This window comes from Bufo bufo, chromosome 2, assembly GCF_905171765.1.
Source record: "Bufo bufo chromosome 2, aBufBuf1.1, whole genome shotgun sequence".
Taxonomy (NCBI): domain Eukaryota; kingdom Metazoa; phylum Chordata; class Amphibia; order Anura; family Bufonidae; genus Bufo; species Bufo bufo.
The window spans coordinates 430192535-430213327 of NC_053390.1; the positions used below are offsets into that span (position 1 = coordinate 430192535).

Sequence of the window (20793 nt, forward strand, 5' to 3'; positions counted from 1 at the left end):
CCTTTTGCTGCAAAAGATGCAAGTCTCTTGGGCAGTGGTGTGCCTCCAATAGAGGTAGACCATGCGCTGCTATGGGGCCCGTGGGGAAGGGGGGACCTGCAGTGAATGAGAGCACCCGCCACCTAATTACACTCATTACTGTCCGGCTCCAGTATCATCGGTGGAAAAAGCTAACATATGACCTAGGCCTCATGCACACGACCGTTGTGTGCATCCGTGGCCGTTGTTCCGTTTTCCGTGATTTTCTGCGGCCCCCTTGACTTTCAATGGGTCCGTTGAAAATTTGGAAAATGCACCATTGTTCATCCGCGGCCGTGATCCGTGTTTCCTGTCCGTTAAAAAAAATAGAACCTGTCCTATTTTTTTGACGGACAACGGTTCACTGACCCATTCAAGTCAATGGGTCCGTGAAAAAACACGGATGCACACAAGATTGGCATCCGCGTCCGTGATCCGTGGCCGTAGGCTACTTTCACACAGACGGATCGCAGATCCGTCTGCATAAAAGCTTTTTCAGAGCTGAGTTTTCACTTCGTGAAAACTCAGATCTGACAGTATATTCTAACACAGAGGCGTTCCCATAGTGATGGGGACGCTTCAAGTTAGAATATACACTGCTCAAAAAAATAAAGGGAACACAAAAATAACACATCTTAGATCTGAATTACTTAAATATTCTTCTGAAATACTTTGTTCTTTACATAGTTGAATGTGCTGACAACAAAATCACACAAAAATGAAAAAATGGAAATCAAATTTTTTAACCCATGGAAGTCTGGATTTGGAGTCACACTCAAAATTAATTAAAGTGGAAAAACACACTACAGGCTGATCCAACTTTGATGTAATGTCCTTAAAACAAGTCAAAATGAGGCTCAGTAGTGTGTGTGGCCTCCACGTGCCTGTATGACCTCCCTACAACGCCTGTGCATGCTCCTGATGAGGTGGCGGACGGTCTCCTGAGGGATCTCCTCCCAGACCTGGACTAAAGCATATGCCAACTCCTGGACAGTCTGTGGTGCAAGATAGACAGTCTGTGGTTGGTGGATAGAGCTGAGCACATGTGACAGACTTGACAGGTCTGGGGAACGGGCGGGCCAGTCCATAGCATCAATGCCTTCGTCTTGCAGGAACTGCTGACACACTCCAGCCAGATGAGGTCTAGCATTGTCTTGCATTAGGAGGAACCCAGGGCCAACCGCACCAGCATATGGTCTCACAAGGGGTCTGAGGATCTCATCTCGGTACCTAATGGCAGTCAGGCTACCTCTGGCGAGCACATGGAGGGCTGTGCGGCCCTCCAAAGAAATGCCACCCCACACCATTACTGACCCAATGCCAAACCGGAGGATGTTGAAGGCAGCAGAACGTTCTCCACGGCGTCTCCAGACTCTGTCACGTCTGTCACATGTGCTCAGTGTGAACCTGCTTTCATCTGTGAAGAGCACAGGGCGCCAGTGGCGAATTTGCCAATCTTGGTATTCTATGGCAAATGCCAAACATCCTGCACGGTGTTGGGCTGTAAGCACAACCCCCACCTGTGGACGTCGGGCCCTCATATCACCCTCATGTAGTCTGTTTCTGACCATTTGAGCAGACACATGCACAATTGTGGCCTGCTGGAGGTCATTTTGCAGGGCTCTGGCAGTGCTCCTCCGGTTCCTCCTTGCACAAAGGCGGAGGTAGCGGTCCTGCTGCTGGGTTGTTGCCCTCCTACGGCCTCCTCTACGCTGACAGACACAGCAAACCTTGCCACAGCTCGCATTGATGTGCCATCCTGGATAAGCTGCACTACCTGAGCCACTTGTGTGGGTTGTAGACTCCGTCTCATGCTACCACTAGAGTGAAAGCACCGCCAGCATTCAAAAGTGACCAAAACATCAGCCAGGAAGCATAGGAACTGAGAAGTGGTCAGGTCACCACCTGCAGAACCACTCCTTTATTGGGGGTGTCTTGCTAATTGCCTATAATTTCCACCTGTTGTCTATCCCATTTGCACAACATCATGTGAAATTGATTGTCACTCAGTGTTGCTTCCTAAGTGGACAGTTTGATTTCACAGAAGTGTGATTGACTTGGAGTTACATTGTGTTGTTTAAGTGTTCCCTTTATTTTTTGGAGCAGTGTACTAAGAACTGTGTACATGACTGCCCCCTGCTGCCTGGCAGCACCCTATCTCTTACAGGGGGCTGTGATCCGCACAATTAACCTCTCAGGTGCCGCACCTAAGGGGTTAATTGTGCGTATCATAGCCCCTGTAAGAGATCAGGTGCTGCCAGGCAGGATGGGGCACACCCCCCTCCCTCCCCAGTTTTAAATTCATTGGTGGCCAGTGTGCCCCCCCTCCCTCCCTCCCCTGTATTACATTCATTGGTGGCCAGTGGGCCCCCCTCCCTCCCCTGTATTACTGTACATTCATTGGTGGCCAGTGGGCCCCCCCCTCCCTCCCCTGTATTACTGTACATTCATTGGTGGCCAGTGCGGCTCCCCCTCCTAATTAAAATCCCCCCCCCCCTACCATTGTTGGCAGCGGAGAGTTCCGATCGGAGTCCCAGTTTAATCGCTGGGGCTCCGATCGGTAACTATGGCAACCAGGACGCTACTGCCGTCCTGGTTGTCATGGTTACTTAACAATTTTTAGAAGCATTATACTTACCTGCGATGTCTGTGACCGGCCGGGCGCTCCTCCTACTGGTAAGTGAAAGGTCTGTGCTATAAGCAATGCGCCGCACAGACCTTTCACTTACCAGTAGGAGGAGCGCCCGGCCGGTCACAGACAGCGAAGGTAAGTATAATGCTTCTAAAATTGCTAAGTAGCCATGGCAACCAGGACTGCAGTAGCGTCCTGGTTGCCATGGTTACCGATCGGAGTCCCAGAGATTAAACTGGGACTCCGATCGGAAATCTCCGCTGCCACCAATGATGGGGGGGGGGGGATTTTAATTAGGAGGGGGAGGGAGGGGGCGCCCACTGGCCACCAATGAATGTACAGTAATACAGGGGAGGGAGGGGGGGCCCACTGGCCACCAATGAATGTAATACAGGGGATGGAGGGAGGAGGGGCACACTGGCCACCAATGAATTTAAAACTGGGGAGGGAGGGGGGTGTGCCCCCTCCTGCCTGGCTGCACCTGATCTCTTACAGGGGGCTATGATACGCACAATTAACCCCTCAGGTGCGGCACCTGAGGGGTTAATTGTGCGGATCACAGCCCCCTGTAAGAGATCAGAGGCTGCCAGGCAGCAGGGGGCAGTCATGTACACAGTTCGTAGTATATTCTAACTTGAAGCGTCCCCATCACTATGGGAACGCCTCTGTGTTAGAATATACTGTCGGATATGAGTTTTCACGATCTAACTCAAATCCGATGGTATATTCTAACATAGAGGCGTTCCCATGGTGATGGGAACGCTTCAAGTTAAAATATACCATCGGATTGGAGAAAACTCTGATCCGATGGTATAATAGGGACTCCTGACTTTACATTGAAAGTCAATGGGGGACGGATCCGTTTGCAATTGCACCATATTGTGTCAACGTCAAACGGATCCGTTCCCATTGACTTGCATTGTAAATCAGGACGGATCCGTTTGGCTCCGCACGGCCAGGCGGACACCAAAACGACTTTTTTCTAAATGTCCGTGGATCCTTCAAAAATCAAGGAAGACCCACTGAAGAAAAAACGGACACGGATCACGGACCTACGGACCCCGTTTTTGCCGACCGCAAAAAGAAACGGTCGTGTGCATGAGGCCACAGACTCATTACATGCAAAGCAAGATATTTCAAGCCTTTAATTGTTATAATTTGGATGATTATGGCTTATAGCTTATGAAAACCCCAAAGTCACAATTTTGAGGTACCCTTTGCTCAGGGGGTATGGATTAATTAGCCGACTAGTGTGTGACACTTTGTGCCTAGAATATTGAACCTTTGCACAAAATTCTAATTTTAAGCTGCATTAATGCAATTCCTTTTAATTAGCATTACTGAAATAAATGGACTTTTGCACAATATTCTAATTTTTAGTTTCACCTGTACATGTTTCTTCCTAAACCACATTAGGCTCATTTTTCTGCTGGACTGTGAACCTTCATTCCACTCTCAAATCTCTAGTAGACAGAAACAGGTTTCTTCAAAAATTGCCCTGTATTTACTGCCATCCATTCTTCCTTCAAACCTGACTACTTTTCCAGTCCCTGCCAATGAAATGCGTCCCCTACCATGATTCACCGTGTGAATGGTGTTCTTGGGGTGATGGGAAGGATTTGGTTTTTACCACACTTAGGCCCCTTTCACACGAGCGAGTATTCCGCGCGGATGCGATGCGGGAGGTGAACGCATTGCACCCGCACTGAATACTGACCTATTCATTTCTATGGGGCTGTGCACACGAGCGGTGATTTTCACGCATCACTTTTGCGTTGCGTGAAAATCGCAGCATGCTCCTCTTTGTGCGTTTTTCACGTAACGCAGGCCCCATAGAAATGAATGGGGTTGCGTGAAAATCGCAAGCATCCGCAAGCAAGTGCGGATGCGGTGCGATTTTCACGCACGGTTGCTAGGAGACGATCGGGATGGAGACCCGAACCTTATTATTTTCCCTTATAACATGGTTATAAGGGAAAATAATAGCATTCCTAATACAGAATGCTAAGTAAAACAGGGCTGGAGGGGGTTAAAAAAAATAAAATCATTTAACTCACCTTAATCCACTTGCTCGCGATGCGGGCATCTCCGTCTGACTCTTTTACTGTATAGGACCTGTGGAGAGCATTAACTATAGTTTAAGGACCTGGGATGACGTCACTCCGGTCATCACATGATCTTTTACCATGGTGATTCACCATGGTAAAAGATCATGTGACGTACCATGTGATGACCGGAGTGACGTCATCGAAGGTCCTTCAGCCAGGTCCTAAAGAAAAGAATACAGAAGCAGATGCCGGCTGCGCTATCAAGTGGATTAAGGTGAGTTAAATTATTTTTTATTTTTTTTAACCCCTCCAGTGCTATTTTACTTTTCATTCTGTATTCAGAATGCTATTATTTTCCCTTATAACCATGTTATAAGGGAAAATAATACAATCCACAGAACACCGATCCCAAGCCCGAACTTCTGTGAAGAAGTTCGGGTTTGGGTACCAAACACGCACGAATTTTCTCACGCGAGTGCAAAACGCATTACAATGTATTGCACTCGCGCGGAAAAATCGCGGGTGTTCCCGCAACGCACCCGCGCATTTTTTAGCAACGCCCGTGTGAAAGAGGCCTTAGGCTCTGATTTATCTAGACCGTCGTGTGCTATGCTGGTCTTGATAGGGCCTGCACCTCCAGAGAGGGTATTTAATTTAATACTTGGCGCAGACCTCGTCATGTTAAATGCCTCCTTCAGCAGTTTTTGCGCCAGGCTGAAATCTACTCCATCTGTTGTGAATCTTTGGCGCTTCTTCAGTGATATCATTGGTGTCCTTGTTGACTCTCTCGTTAATGTTCTCCTTGCCTTGTCTGGGAGTTTTCGTGGGCAGCCTGCCCTTCTCTATGGGGTAATTGGGTCATATTCTTTCCATTTTGTTATAATGGAGTTAATAGTGCTCCATGAGATGTTCAAAGTTTTTGGGAACCCAACCCTGATCTATAATTTTCCACTTCTTTTGACTCTGATGTGTTTGGAGATTGGTCTTGGTCTTCAGGTTGCTTACTCAGTGGTGTAGAGCCTTCTAGAACGGGTGTACCTATACCCACATCATGTGACACTGCACACAGGGGACTTTATTTAACTAATGATGCCATTTCCGAAGTTAACTACTTGGACCAGTCCTTATTTAAGGGTTTAATAGAAAAGAGGTCGAATACATATGCACTCATAAATTGACTGTTTAACCCCTTAAGGATCGGGCCTGTTTTCATTCTTGCATTTTCGTTTTTTTTCATAACTTCTAAAAATTTCTGTTCGCATAGCCATATGATGGCTTAGTTTTGGTATGAGAAGTTGTTTTTTTAATGGCACCATTTTACCCCTTGAGGACATGGCGATTTTCCATTGCGGTTTCGTTTTTTAACTCTCTGCCTTCCTTTCACATAGCCTTATGGGGCTTGTTATTTTGCATGCCAAGTTGCACTTTCTAATGACACCATTTAATATTGCGTAAGATTTAGTGGGAAGCTTAAGAAAAATTCCAAATGGGATGAAATTGGGAAAAAAAACCACAATTGCACCATAGTTCTATGGGCTTTATTTTTATAGCTTTCACTATGAGATAAAACTAAGGCCTCTTGGTGGGGGTCCCGGGTGTCGTACCCCCATGACCAAATACTGAGGATGGGTCATCAGTATATCAGTCTGAGAAAACCCTTTTAATTTAAAGTCATCCCAGGTTTTAATACAGCAAAAAACACCAAGGGTGTGAATACGTTTTCAAGGCACTGTATATGTTAGACCTGTACAGAATCTGTACAGTGCACATTTAATTGTAGTCTTAGAACTTTATATATCCAAATCTGACTTTCTTTTCATGTAGTATGTCCTCGAGCCTTTTCTAAACTGTCACTGTTCTTTTCAGATACAGACGTTTCATGTAGATGCACCGTGTAAAACCGTAGAAGACCTTACCAGTGGGGTGGCAATGGCCATGGTCCTTCAGAAAATGTAAGTTAGCACCTCGATATATATTTATTATCTGGCGATAAGTCTATGGACTAGTTCACACCTATAACATTCCAAGCCAAACCAACGTCAACCGCATTGTTCTTTGTTCCCATCTAGCCCTGCTTTTTTGAAGGTGGGTGGAACAGAAGCCCCACCTGAAAAGTGTGAACTGAGCCTTAGGCCCCTTTCACACGAGCGTGACGGATTAGGTCCAAATGCGTTCAGTGAAACTCGCACCATTTTACAAGCAAGTTCAGTCAGTTTTGTCTGCGATTGCGTTCAGTTGTTCAGTTTTTTCTGCGCGAGTGCAATGCGTTTTGATGCGTTTTTCACGAGCGTGATAAAAAACTAAAGGTTTACAATCAACATCTCCTAGAAACCATCAGTGAAAAACGCATCGCATCCGCACTTGCTTCCGGATGCAATGCGTTTTTCACGCCGCACTGGCCCCAGAGAAGTGAATGGGGCTGCGTGAAAAGCGCATTGCATCCGGAATATAGAACATGCTGCGATTGTCACGCAACGCGAAAGTGATGCGTGAAAAACAACGCTCATGTACACAGAACCATTGAAATGAATGGGGCCGGATTCAGTGCAGGTGCTATGCGTTCACGTCACGCATTGCACCTGCGCGGAAAACTCGCTCGTGCGAAAGGGGCCTTAGAGGTAAAGATTTCAATTTGGTGTAAAGGTGATTTTTTTACAAATTGCTATGCGATGGTTTCATTTGATGTGTCTGTTTCCCTTGCTACGAGTACCCTCTGGGCGAAAGTAGGCGCTCTCTTATTGTTTCACCGACTGACGAGAATCTCTATGACCGTTTAGGGAAAATAAAGCAGGATACTCTTAGAACAGTGCTTGAGAATACAATAAATAGCAAGGAACAAGCAGCCAGGAAAGTCCTCTCTGTCTTGTATGGTCCTGCAAGCTTAGGAGGCATCCACCTAAATGGGGTAGGGATCTGGAGTCAGGCAAATGGATCCAGCACCGGTGTTTCCGAGCAGAAAGGAGAGCACTGAAGACCTGTACTAAAAAGATGTGGTACTCACCGGCAATTAAAATTTTGACTTTTATTCATAATCAATTAAAAGAACAGGTCAAAGTTGTGGTATGCATAAACAGGCAAAGGCCGTTTCGCATTGGCACACACTTCCTTGGGCCTGGTATGTGATGAAATGGGTGCACGTCATATATATGCACCTACCATGTCGTCCCCAAAATAACAGGCAACAATAGAACAAATGTACATTATCATAAAGAGACACAGAAATATTTTTTGTCGTTTAGGCCTAAAGGACCCATTGCGTTAGTGCAGATAATCTAACTGAATGGCGATCACCTCTACTTTTTAAAATGGCACTCTATGTATTCCTGCCAATACTTGGAAATTGTTGTTATGTTCTTCTCTTACATGCTGTATTAATGTAGGCCACGGGTCCATACACACGTCCGTAGAATGAGTCCGCATCTGTTCCGCAATTCTGCCGAGCGGGTGCGGACCCATTCATTCTCTATGGGGCAGGAATGTGTGCTGTCCGCTTCCGCATTTCCAGCGGAGCGCGCCCCTGGTCCCGGCTCCGGTAAAAAAATAGAACATGTCCTATTCTTGTCCGCAATTGCGGACAAGAATAGGCAGTTCTATTGGCATCCGCAATACACTGCGGACGTGTGAATGGACCCTTATGCCTCCCCGTGCACTAGCATGAGTGCTCAGTCTACACCAGAAGTTCAGGGAAAGGAGCTGGGATTAATGCCCATTCACTTCAATGTATGCCCAGAGCACTATGAAAGTGGGGGAAACTACAAAACCTCACCAGTACCAGGACACTGGCACTACAGAAAGTGTTACCCAGCTTGCCCAGTTGCCTGAATATCAAGTGTAGCCAGGAGGGATTTCTCACCCTGTCTGTCTAGGCAAATTTGACATTCATCAGTGTTGGAGAGCTGGATTACAAGTCTTGTGGACCTGTACATACTGTCCATATAATGTAACCTTTACATTCTGTAAGTCACCCAACTTTCCTAGGACCCTGAAATGAAAATGTGCCTAGTTATGACACTGTTTTAGGAGCGAGAAGGGGGTTTATCTTGGTAGATTTACTATTCTGCAGTGGTACTTATGATGGCCACCTGAGAGTTTACAGGAGGGCTGGTGAGCATCTACTGCCATCATGCATAGTGTGGACACACAGAACCAAAACCAGGCACCATTAGCGACCATGCCCATTATGACCAGCCCTTGATATGTTCAGGACATAGTGGAACCAGTCCTGCCTTTTGACTCAGGAGAAGTGGTGATATACTGTGGGAGATGGGAGTTTGAACATTGGAGGAGCATGTTGTGGGGGAATGTATTAATCGTAAAACAGATTTTTTTGGGTGTATGTGGAGCCGTACCCATGTGGCCTTTTCTTTATAGAGAAATGTTTATTGAAGACCTTCTTAGAGCATTTTAGGTCAGTAGTTACAGGTCAAGGATCACCTTGATTAATGCAGCTTATGAGAGAAGACAACTGCAGTCCCCAAGTATTACAGTTTGCAGGGGTAAAATGCTCCCCATAGGGAATTGTATTGTTTTCTGTTATTTCGGTGATGACTTTGGAGGAACATATATAATGATGTGTACAAGGCCTGAGGAAGCGCACGCTGAGGCGAAAAACTTCATGTTTAAAAGCTGTACATAAAGGTTTGGACCGCGTGTATCATAAATATTCGGTATAAAACAGAATTATTTTTTCTTCCTCCCTTCAAAAAGTAACCAAGGTCTGCAGATCTCCTACTGATGGCTATCCTGCAACTTACAAAGAAAAACAATAGGGTAGATCCGTAGGTTTAAACTGCCCTGTGGTGCACAGATTGTACTTACACGGCACTCCACCAATATCAAGCGTATCGCAGATATCCTCTGTAAGCTGGTTGGTTCTCCGCGGGGAAGATGCGCGCTCACACGCTGTTAAACAGGGCTCAACCACGGATTTAGTGACAGCATGCACCTGGTGAGTCTACTGGGATTCCCAACTTCTATGGTTCAAGATTTTCTGTGGATACAAGTTGCTCCCACCATAGTGAAGCTCCGATAATAGTACATACTTACAAACATGCACTTTAAAATCGCATTTAAAATCCCAGCGTCTTTTTCCTTGCCCGACCCAGGTTTCGCTCCTTGAGCTTCGTCAGGGGCACACATGTTTTAAAGCTCACTGTCCTTAACCCTCCTTAGTGAGTAGGACTGGTGATTCCTCGGAGGCCGGCCTGGGAGTGTTAACCAGTCAGAACTCTTAGGGCCCATGCACACGACTGTATTGTGTATCTGCATCCAATCCACATTTTTCACTTCTGTGGGACTGCAAAAGATGCAGACAGCACACAGTGTGCTTTCCAAATCCACATGTCTATTCTGTGCCCCCCCCCCCCCCCCCGCAAATAAATAGAACGTCCTACACTTGTCTGTTTGACGGCCAAGGATAGGACAGTTCTATAGAGGGCAGGAGGTTCTGTTCAGCAAAATGCGGAACGCACACGGCTGGTATCCGTGTTTTGCAGATCCGCAATTCGCATACTGCAAAAACGGCTACAGCCGTAAGGCTACTTTCACACTTTCGTTCGGGGTTCCACTTTTGAGTTCCGTTTGAGGGCTCTCGCAAGCGGCCCCGAACGGATCCGTACTGCCCCAATGCATTCTGAGTGGATGCGGATCCGCTCAGAATGCATCAGTTTGGTACCGTTTGGCCTCCGTTCCGCTCAGCAGGCGGACACCTGAACGCAGCTTGCAGCGTTTTCGTGTCCGCCTGGCCGTGCGGAGCCAAACGGATCCGTCCAGACTTACAATGCAAGTCAATGGGGACGGATCCGTTTGACGTTGACACAATATGGTGCAATTGCAAACGGATCCGTCCCCCATTGACTTTCAATGTAAAGTCAGGAGTCCCTATTAATATACCATCGGATCGGAGTTTTCTCCAATCCGATGGTATATTTTAACTTTAAGCGTCCCCATCACCATGGGAACGCCTCTGTTAGAATATACCATCGGATTTGAGTTAGATCGTGAAACTCAGATCCGACAGTATATTCTAACACAGAGGCGTTCCCATGGTGATGAGGGCGCTTCAAGTTAGAATATACTAAAAGAACTGTGTACATGACTGCCCCCTGCTGCCTGGCAGGTGCTGCCAGGCAGCAGGGGGTAGACCCCCCCCCCCTCCCTCCCCTGTTTTTATCTCATTGGTGGCCAGTGCGGCTGGCCCCCCCTCCCTCCCCTATATTTAACTCATTGATGGCCAGTGCGGCCCCCCCCCCTGTTTTTAACTCATTGGTGGCCAGTGCTGCCAGGCAGCAGGGGGCAGACTCCCCCCCCCCCCCCTGTTTTTAACTCATTGGTGGCCAGTGCGGCCGGCCCCCCCCTCCCTCCTCTGTTTTTAACTCATTGGTGGCCAGTGCGGCCGGCCCCCCCTCCCTCCCCTATATTTAACTCATTGGTGGCCAGTGCGGCCGGCCCCCCCTCCCCCCCTCTAATTAAAATGACCGACCCCCCATCATTGGTGGCAGCGGAGAGTTCCGATCGGAGTCCCAGTTTAATTGCTGGGACTCCGATCGGTAAGCATGGCAACCAGGACGCTACTGCATTCCTGGCTGCCATGGTTACTTAGACTTACCTGCGATGTCTGTGACCGGCTGGGCGCTCCTCCTACTGGTAAGTGAAAGGCCTGTGCGGCGCATTGCTTATAGCACAGACCTTTAACTGGCCACCAATGAGTTAAATATAGGGGATGGAGGGAGGGGGGGGCCGGCCGCACTGGCCACCAATGAGTTAAAAACAGGGGGGGAAGTCTGCCCCCTGCTGCCTGGCAGCACCTGCCAGGCAGCAGGGGGCAGTCATGTACACAGTTCTTTTAGTATATTCTAACTTGAAGCGTCCCCATCACCATGGGAACGCCTCTGTGTTAGAATATACTGTCGGATTGAGTTTTCACGAAGCGAAAAATCAGATCTGAAAAAAACTGCAGACGGATCCGTTCTGAACGGATGCAAGCATTTGCATTATAGGAGTGGATCCGTCTGTACAGACACCAGACGGATCCGCTCCTAACGAAAGTGTGAAAGTAGCCTAAGTGAGTAAGGTTGGAGGAGCACTCGTCAGTGTAAAGTACAGACCGGGTCTCTTCCAATGAATTAGGCCTGGCTGTCAGTCTGGGTCCCTTCTGCTATGAGGGGAAGGAGCTTCACTTAGCATGTGTGTGTATATATATATATATATATATATATATACACACAAATAGTGCAGCAGCACAGTCAGATACGATGTACCGGGTGCAAAGTCCCCACAGAGGTCGGCTCTTCCTCCACGAAATATATCAAACGAATGATGAGGCAGCACTTCCAGTATAGAGTGAACGGGTGAGGACCCCAAACTTTATTCAAGCGACGTTTCGGCCTGCTCAATTAAAATTGAGAAAGGCCTCATTGAGCAGGCCAAAACGTCGCTTGAATAAAGTTTGGGGTCCTCACCCGTTCACTCTATACTGGAAGTGCTGCCTCATCATTCGTTTGATATATATATATATATATATATATATATATATATATATATATATATATATATACACATATATATATATATATATATATATATACACATATATACATACACACGAGTGTCTACCTGTATGTAAAATTGTGTGCCTGGGCCACAACACGTCATGCAGCAAAAGATCACAGCAGCAGCACAATACTACATTGCAATCCAGCCCTGCGGGTCACAATACCACGCTATTCCCTCTCGCTAATTGCTATGTGGCATCCCCGTTGGCTACAAGACGTGTATTGCGTACCAATGTCACGGTGTAGCCCCAGGCACAATGATTGCCTGCGTGCGTGGAAAGGTGTGCCAGCACGTCTAGATATGTACAGTTGTCGCCGGTGTTAAATGGATGTTCATTGCAGAAAACAAATATTTGTTCCTGGCCACGGCAGCTGATTCTGTTTCCGTAATAGGCCTGATGTAATATACATGAGCGGTGCACTATGCAGATAGTGTATGCCCGCTGTCATAGGAGGGTAGTGCACCACTGAGGTTTGTTAGATGCCTTCTACAACGGTATACGTGTAAAAGAAGGCTGACCTGCATGGGGAGGAGGAGAGGGAAAGTGTAGGAAAACTTACCTGTGTGTTTGCCTGATTGTTGAGACTTTTTTTATTTTTTTATTTAAACATTCATAATTTCAAAGTTGATCAAGAAAGAGATAAACATATACATAATACTGTATAATATAATCATATAATGAAAAAAAGAATTGCAGACGGAAAAGGAGAGGGAGGTAAAAAAAATGAACCCTTTTTGTTTAGGGCTGTAACTCCCTATTAGGACCCTGCGAGGTCTGTTCTTCCCTACATCTTTTGTAGATCAAAAGGATGATCTGAGTGAAGGAAAGCGTCCGCTAATATTTTCTTAGGCCTGGATTCCTCTTCTCCCATCCTCCCTCACTCCAATCCTGCTTTTCATCTAGAAAGATGTAGAGGAGAACAGTCTCCCAAAGAGCTTGATTCTGTTCCCTAATCTGAGTACAGAGGTCAGTTACTGTATGTTGCCCTCTGTTAGCGTAGGTTAGTACTCGGCTAGCTTGTATTACTATTACAGAGTATTGAGCTTAAAGGGGCTGACCCAGAGGTCGCACTACATTTTTTCTGGAAGAGTAAAAATACTCCTCTTACCATTTTTGAGGAGTATTTTCAGTACGAAAGTTACAGTAATTCAAATAGTTAATACGAAGGCCTACATAACATTAAGGGGTTGCTATTCATGCAGGGAAACCATTACTAGTACTCTGGAACTGTCTTCATGCTTAAATAGCAAATTTAGACAATTTTAAATTTAGCTGAGGTCACTGTTGGGCTGAGGGGGTCGGTACCACTGAGGACACTGTTGCTCTGAGGGGGTCGGTACCACTGAGGACACTGTTGCTCTGAGGGGGTCGGTACCACTGAGGTCACTGTTGCTCTGAGGGGGTCGGTACCACTGAGGTCACTGTTGTGCTGAGGGGGTCGGTACCACTGAGGTCACTGTTGCGCTGAGGGGGTCGGTACCACTGAGGTCACTGTTTCTCTGAGGGGGTCGGTACCACTGAGGTCACTGTTGCAGTGATTTTATGAGGTTTAAAGGGTGTGTCCTAAGATGGATATTTATCACCTGTCGTTAAAGAGGACCCCTCACCGCTCCTGATTTGTCTGTTTTGGAAACTACTTGCACCCCCCCATGTAATAACAATCCTGGAGCATCTATTCTTATGACCTTATGTTGCACCAATCCTCTTATTTCTTCTATTAGTTATGAAATACTTGCTAGCAGTTTGCAGTGAAGGTCCAGATGGGGGTGTCACTGCACAGCCTGATATTATTCAATCAGTGCTGTCAACTGGTAACCCCCCGCTGGACCTTTATTGCAGACTACTAGCAATTTGTTCATAAGTTTTAGTAGGAATAATAGAGGAATGGTACAATATAGAGTCACAAGAATTGACTCCCCAGAATTGTTATTGCATGGGAAATGCAAGTCGTTACTAAAACAGACATGTCCCCTTCAAGTACATGATCGCTGGGGGTCCCACCTTGGTTACCATGTTCTAGTGTTCTCTGGGTCAAGTATGGATAGGTAAATAGTGTTGATCTTGGGACAATCTCTTTAGTTTTTGCTGCTGTTTCTGTGCCGCTAGTCACTGGGGTATGCCATCCATCACGGGGCCATTGCTGCCCACCAAAGTTACATCCTTGTAGATGAGCTCTCGGGTGGGTATGTCGGTGCCACCGGGGCTGTTGGTAGACTCTGAAGAGACCTGAGGCACTGGCAGAGCAGGACACAGACCTAATGGATGGTGGTGCATGCTGGTGCCAAGGGCAAAAGCGAAAGACCCGGGCACATACCTCGCACCGCCAGTCACATGTTGTGGACCTGGATGATGTCATCACGCAGTGATAACCACAGATCTAGGGTGCAGCAACCTTCGGCACTCCAGCGCTGCTGTGAAACTACAACTCCCAGCGTGCACACTTGCTGTTCTTGTAACTCCCTAAGAAGTGAAAGGAGGATACTGGGAGTTGTAGTTTCAGCACAGCTGGAGTGCCGGAGGTTGCTGATCCCTGATCTAGAGGCTGTCATTTTATGTTATGCTTGATCTTGCTATAAAGGGGAGTTCGTCTTCCATGACCCTGTTGCTCTATCTCATGCCACAAAAGTGCCACCACCGCTGTGGTTATTAAATTATACAGTCTTACAGCAAAGACTTCATGCGCTTGGCGCTTGGTATGTCCTGGAGGCTGTAAATGGTCACATGCAGTCCTTGTAGCACTATGTGCCGCCATGCGGCGCCGCATTACAGAAGAAATCCTTATAGCAAACAATTATGTCTAGTTCAGCGTCTGATGGAACATGCTGCAATGAATTATCCTTGATGGATTCATAGGAAAGCTGACAGGTGACCTAAGTAGAGGTCTACGGGTGACAGGTCTGTCAGTTATGGAGGTTGTATGGAGGTCTCCTGTTGACGTGTCTAGCGTTGGGACCCTCGCTGACTTCTATAAGCAGGAGTCTGAAGCGCTCAGCCACTTTTCCTCACTGCTGAGCGCGGTAGTGAAGACGGTCCCCTAGACCTTCTATTGAGGCCGTCTTCACTAACGCGCTCAGCAGGGAGGAGAGACCGCGCTCGGCTGATCGCTTCAGACTCCTCATTAGAGAGAAAAACAAGGCGCTCAGATCCGGGACCCTCACTAAATTTCACAGCAGGGCCACTAACCCCGCCAGTGAGGATCGCGCGCCTCCTTCCTCCCTTCAGAGTGGTGTGTCATAAGCTCCAGCAGCCCGCTCAAACTGACCAATAACAAAGCTCCTAACTGTAAGGAGCCTTGTTATTGGTTGTTTCACGCAGCAGCAGCATCACTGCGCTGCCTGCGCCGTTCACAGCGCTCACTACACTTATGAATGGCAGGGAAAAGTCTAAGGCGTATCGGTACGCCTTAGACTTTTTCCAGGGAGTAAAATGGCCTGAACAGGCGTCTGACGCTTGTACAGGCGTTATTGCGACCTCTGGGCTGACCCATTACAACAAATTAACCCCTGCCCACAGGATAGGGGATAGGTGTCTGGTCGGCAGAGGCCCCAGTGGTTGGATCACTGCGGATCAGATACATATCCCCCCCCCAATTCGGTATATAGAGGATACGTTGTTGTAATGGGGCAACATATTTTGAAAGGGTTTTCTGAGTACAATTTTAAGGAGGGCAAACTGCAGGGATGCTGTTAAAATAGTAAAAAAAGAAACAAAAAAAAACTCCCCTACCTTACACCCTTCAACCCAACACCACTGCTCTGTCCTCTCGGCCAGGCCCAGCCATGGTGTATTGTTTGGCTGCATCCAATCACTGGCCTAAGCAATGTTCTCCACCAGACTGCTGAGGTAAGTGGCTGCAGCAGAAGCATTACATCACGGCCTCAGTCTGGCAGAGAGGACAGAGCAATGGTGGTGGATTAAAGGAGGTGCGAGAAGTTAAGTTTACATTGTTTTAGCAGCCTCTCTGCAGCTTGCCCCCTTTAAATTGAACGGGGAAAACCCCTTTAAAGGGGTTTTCCAAGATTTTTAAACTCATGAACTTTCCTCAGGTTAGGTCATCAGTATCTGATCGGTGGTGGTCCGAGTCCCAGAACCCCGACGATCAGCAGTTTGAGAAGGCACGGATGCTCACAGTAGCGCCAGAGGTTTCTCTGCCACCGATCAGATACTGATGACCTATCCAAGTTCACAAATCACGAGAAACCCCTTCAGGTACTGAGCTGGATTCCTTTCCTAGTCTAAGTACTTGGTTCTACTGCCAGATCTGTGTTCTGAGCTGTATTCGGTTTGCACGTTAATGTATATTACTGTTGAGGTTGGTTCTGTTGGCATTTTGTCATAGTCAATAGTAAACCAGTGAGCTACCCCTTTAAAACAAAATAATAAAGCTCTCGTATAGCTACATCAGTGGGAAAGTAATAAAGTTATGGCTCTTGGAATGCTGCATCGCGAAGGCCTAAAAATGTGACAATAAAATGGGCCCCCAGAGTCACTTCTGTTGGTGGGCCCTAGGCACCCCAGTCCTACACTATTTAATTGAATGGGGATGCCTGTTTATCCCCCTCATAGGAGACTTCGGGATAAAGATGGGCCTTACATGTTGGATTTCAGCATGTCTGAAACTTTTTGTTTTCCTCAAGGAAGATGCTAAGTTTTCTGTTAGATAATTCTAAGGCTATGCTCACACTACATTGAAAAAATGGACATGTGTTTTTAACAACGGTAACGCGTCTGCTTTAAGAACAATGGTAGTCTATAAGGTTATTCACACGGCTATTTTTTTCACGGCCTGTGACTAACAAACATAAAAAAATAAATAATAGTAAGTCCTATTTTGTCCTTTTTTAGGGACCGACAAGCCCCATACAGTGAAAGGGGATTGTTTTTAACATCTGTTTCTCCGAAAGGCATTAGTGAAAATAAATGGAGAATTTTGGCTTTTTTTTTTCCTTTTTATCATGTGAATGTAGCCTAAGAAAAGGGTAGCAGGTAGTCCCCTCAGCCAGTCATCGACTCGGTGGGTATCGCCTGTGTACCAAGAGATACCAGGAAGTGGAGACCAGTGGGGGCCTGGTAAGCATAGAGACCGTCTGTAGAAGGTGAAAAGGGAACAAAAAAAAGAAAGTGACCAAACATTTTTTTGCTTACTGTAGCACAACCCATGGCAGGGGGAAAACCTTTCTTAGTAGTTGTTCCTCATTCATGTTCAGGCCTCCTAAGATCGGATCTTTCAGAGCTCTGTTATTGTAGCTATTATGTTGGGCTAGTGGTGGATCCAGCACTGCCATACACTACCTGACTATAATGGGGACCAGCGGAGATCCAGCCGCAACCAGGAAAATATGTCGAGAATTGGCTAGAAGAAAACTGTTGCGCAGTGTGGATTCCATCCTGTCGATTCTCGGCATGTTTATTGGGTTGCGGATCTCCTCTGGTCCCATTCTAGTAGTGTCAGGTAGCGTACGGCAGTGCTCGATCCGGACATCTAGATGTCTGACGCTGAAGTATTCTGTTGTGCCTATAGAAGGCCATTTCTTCTATTCCCTCCTTAGTGCAATGTGATGATGTGCTCTGTCTTTTACAGCGACCCTGCGTACTTTGATGAGAACTGGTTGAACAGGATTAAGACTGATGTGGGAGACAACTGGAGGCTGAAGGTACAGCTATTTGGAGAATCTTTCTACTGTTTATATGCCCTTTATCTTACCTTTTCCCTGTATTCCAGTGATTGGCAGGGGCACATTGTGCAGAAAAATGTTTACCATTCGGCTACCACCAAGTTTGGCTACATTATTCACTGCGAGGACAAGGTGCCATTATTGCATATGGTTTTTCTGGACATCACAGGACTTTCTGTAATGATCCTCAGGGTGATGTGTGTCGATGCAATGTAATTCCGATTAATTAGACCACTAGTTCACAGTAGGTTCTGACCCTTACATATAATGTGCTTGCAATTACACTAATGAATAATATACAGCATCATATAGGATCAGTACAGAATGTACCTGAACAGTATGACTTTTTGTCCACTGCCTAATCTGACTGTCCTCCTATAGAGGAAAAGTGGCAGGTTATTGGGTAACTTTCTATGATATGCTGGCATGGGACTATGTTTGTCTCCTGCTGGATTATTTAAATTGCTGCACCTAACTCGCCGTTAGCCAGCGCATGCGCATTAATTACTGTGATGCCGTACCAGGAATGGACATCGCAGTGCGCATGCGCCGGCCGACTGACTCAGCGCGCAGGCGCAGGATCTCGGCGAAAGAAGAAGTAAGAAGATGGGCGGGCAGAGGGAAAGACTGGGTGGGGAGACGCGACGATAAGACAGAGCTGCCTGGGCACCTACGAGGTTGACGCCGCCCCTGGGCACTTGCGAGCCCTCATTTGCATATCCTTCTTAGATGATTTCACGATTGCTTATAAAAGTAACGTTTTTATCAACTGTAATGCTGCTAGAAAGCTATAAGAAGGGTTAAATAGGTGAAACTGTGATGACAGACTCCCTTTAATAGCTTCATGCTGTGATAACAATTCTGGAGCATCTAGTCTTATGTCTGTATGTTTTGTTGTGCCATTCCTTTATTATTTCTACTAGAAGTTATGAATGAATTGCTAGCAGTCTGCAGTAAGGGTACAGAGGGGTGGTAACCAGAGTTGTTGCGATACCAAATTTTCCAGATTCGGTTTCGATACCATAAAAAAAAGTATTGTGATACTCAATACCATTCGATACAACGCGAAAAAAATAAACCAAAAAAAGCCACGTGCATTCCACATTTTAAAAAATGCAGAATCGCGCAGTTTTTATTTCTTTTTTCTGTTCCGGCGTTCACCGCATAGATTTGTTTAAATATTTTAATAGTTTGCCAGTACCTTCCTCCTGTATTAAGGGGTAATTATCAGTGGTGGCGCAGTGCGCCCTCCCCCCACCCCTCTACCACCCCATTAAAATCATTGTTGGCACAGTGCGCCCTACCCTCTCAACCCCCCAGTATTAAAATCATTGGTGGCAGTAGCCACAGGGTCCCATCCCCTCCTCTTCATTGGTGGCAGTGGCAGCTTCTGATCGGAGCCCCAGCAGTGTAAGCCTGGGGCTCCGGGGCTCCGATCGGTTACCATGGCAGCCAGGACGCTACTGAAGCCCTGGCTGCCATGGTAACATCCCTGATGCTGTGTGCACAGAGCAGCAGGGACAGTGTGAGGTCCTATTCACCCTGATGGAGATCTATCAGGGTGAATAGGACAAGGGATGAAAAAAATCCCAGGTTCTGGCCCCTAAGGGGGCAAATAGTTATTAAATAAAAAGTGTAAAAAAAAAAAAAAGTTGAAAAAAACCACCAAAATATTAAGTACGAATCACCCCCTTTCCCAATTTCACATATAAAATGTATAAACAATAAATAAACATATTACATATCGCCACGTCAGAAAAGTCCAAACTATTAAAATATAAAAAAAATCTATGCGGTGAACGCCGGAACAGAAAAAATAAATAAAAACTGTGCGATTCGCCATTTTTTAAAATGCGGAATGCATGTGGCTTTTTTGGTTTATTTTTTGCGTGGTATCGAATGGTATTGAGTATCACAATACTTTTTTATGGTATCGAAACCGAATCAAAAATTTGGTGTCGCAACAACTCTAATTACCACCCCTCTGTACCCTTACTGCAGACTGCTAGCAATTCATTCATAACTTCTAGTAGAAATAATAAAGGAATGGCACAACATACAGACATAAGAATAGATGCTCCAGAATTGTTATTACATGGAGAACGCATGAAGCTATTAAAACAGACATGTCAGGGGTGGTGACAGGTCCTCTTTACCGTATTTTTCGCCCTATAAGACGCACTGGCCCATAAGACGCACCTAGGTTTTTTGAGGAGGAAAATAAGAAAAACATTTTTTTTTAACCAAAAGGTGTGCTTTTGGTGGGTTTCAACTAATGGCGGTCTGTGCATGACACTATTATGAGGGGTCTGTGGATGATGCACTGTTATGGGGTGGGGGATTTGTGGATGGCACGGTTATGTGGGGGATTTGTGGATGGCATTATGATGGGGGGGGGTCTGTGGATGGCATTATAATGGGGGGGAGATCTGTGGATGGCATTATAATGGGGGGGAGATCTGTGGATGGCATTATGATGGTGGGGGGGATCTGTGGATGGCATTATGATGGGGGGGGGGGGATCTGTGGATAGCACTGTTATGGGGTGGTGGATCTGTGGATGACACTACTGATAAAGTAGGCGGAGCAGGCACGTGACCTCCGTGAGTTACGGCCGCCCGGCCTAGCTGCTAGTGCTTACTACAGGAGCGTGACGTGTACCAGTAAGTGCAGGGGGAGCGCATCATTATTCAGTTTAGATATTACGATTAATACTACGTATAATACAGTACATACTGAGCTGCGGGGCCAGAGTGCAGTGCCTGCTCTGCCCGCCGCTCTCCCCGCCTACTACAGTCCCTCCTCCCTCCTCACTAATACATTGCAGACTGCGATGTAAATTGCCAGCATTTGCCCCATAAGACG

At 46.6% G+C, this 20793-nt stretch overlaps 1 protein-coding gene across 4 annotated transcripts in view; it reads left to right on the forward strand.

Moving 5' to 3' along the window:
- Positions 1-20793, forward strand: part of HOOK3 (hook microtubule tethering protein 3) — a 117607-nt gene that overhangs the window by 14711 nt on the left and 82103 nt on the right. For all 4 annotated transcript variants that reach the window (XM_040417396.1, XM_040417397.1, XM_040417398.1 and 1 more), the window contains exons 2-3: positions 6565-6650; positions 17835-17907. In XM_040417396.1, coding sequence (XP_040273330.1) covers positions 6565-6650; positions 17835-17907 — 159 coding nt within the window. The remainder of the gene's footprint in view (positions 1-6564; positions 6651-17834; positions 17908-20793) is intronic.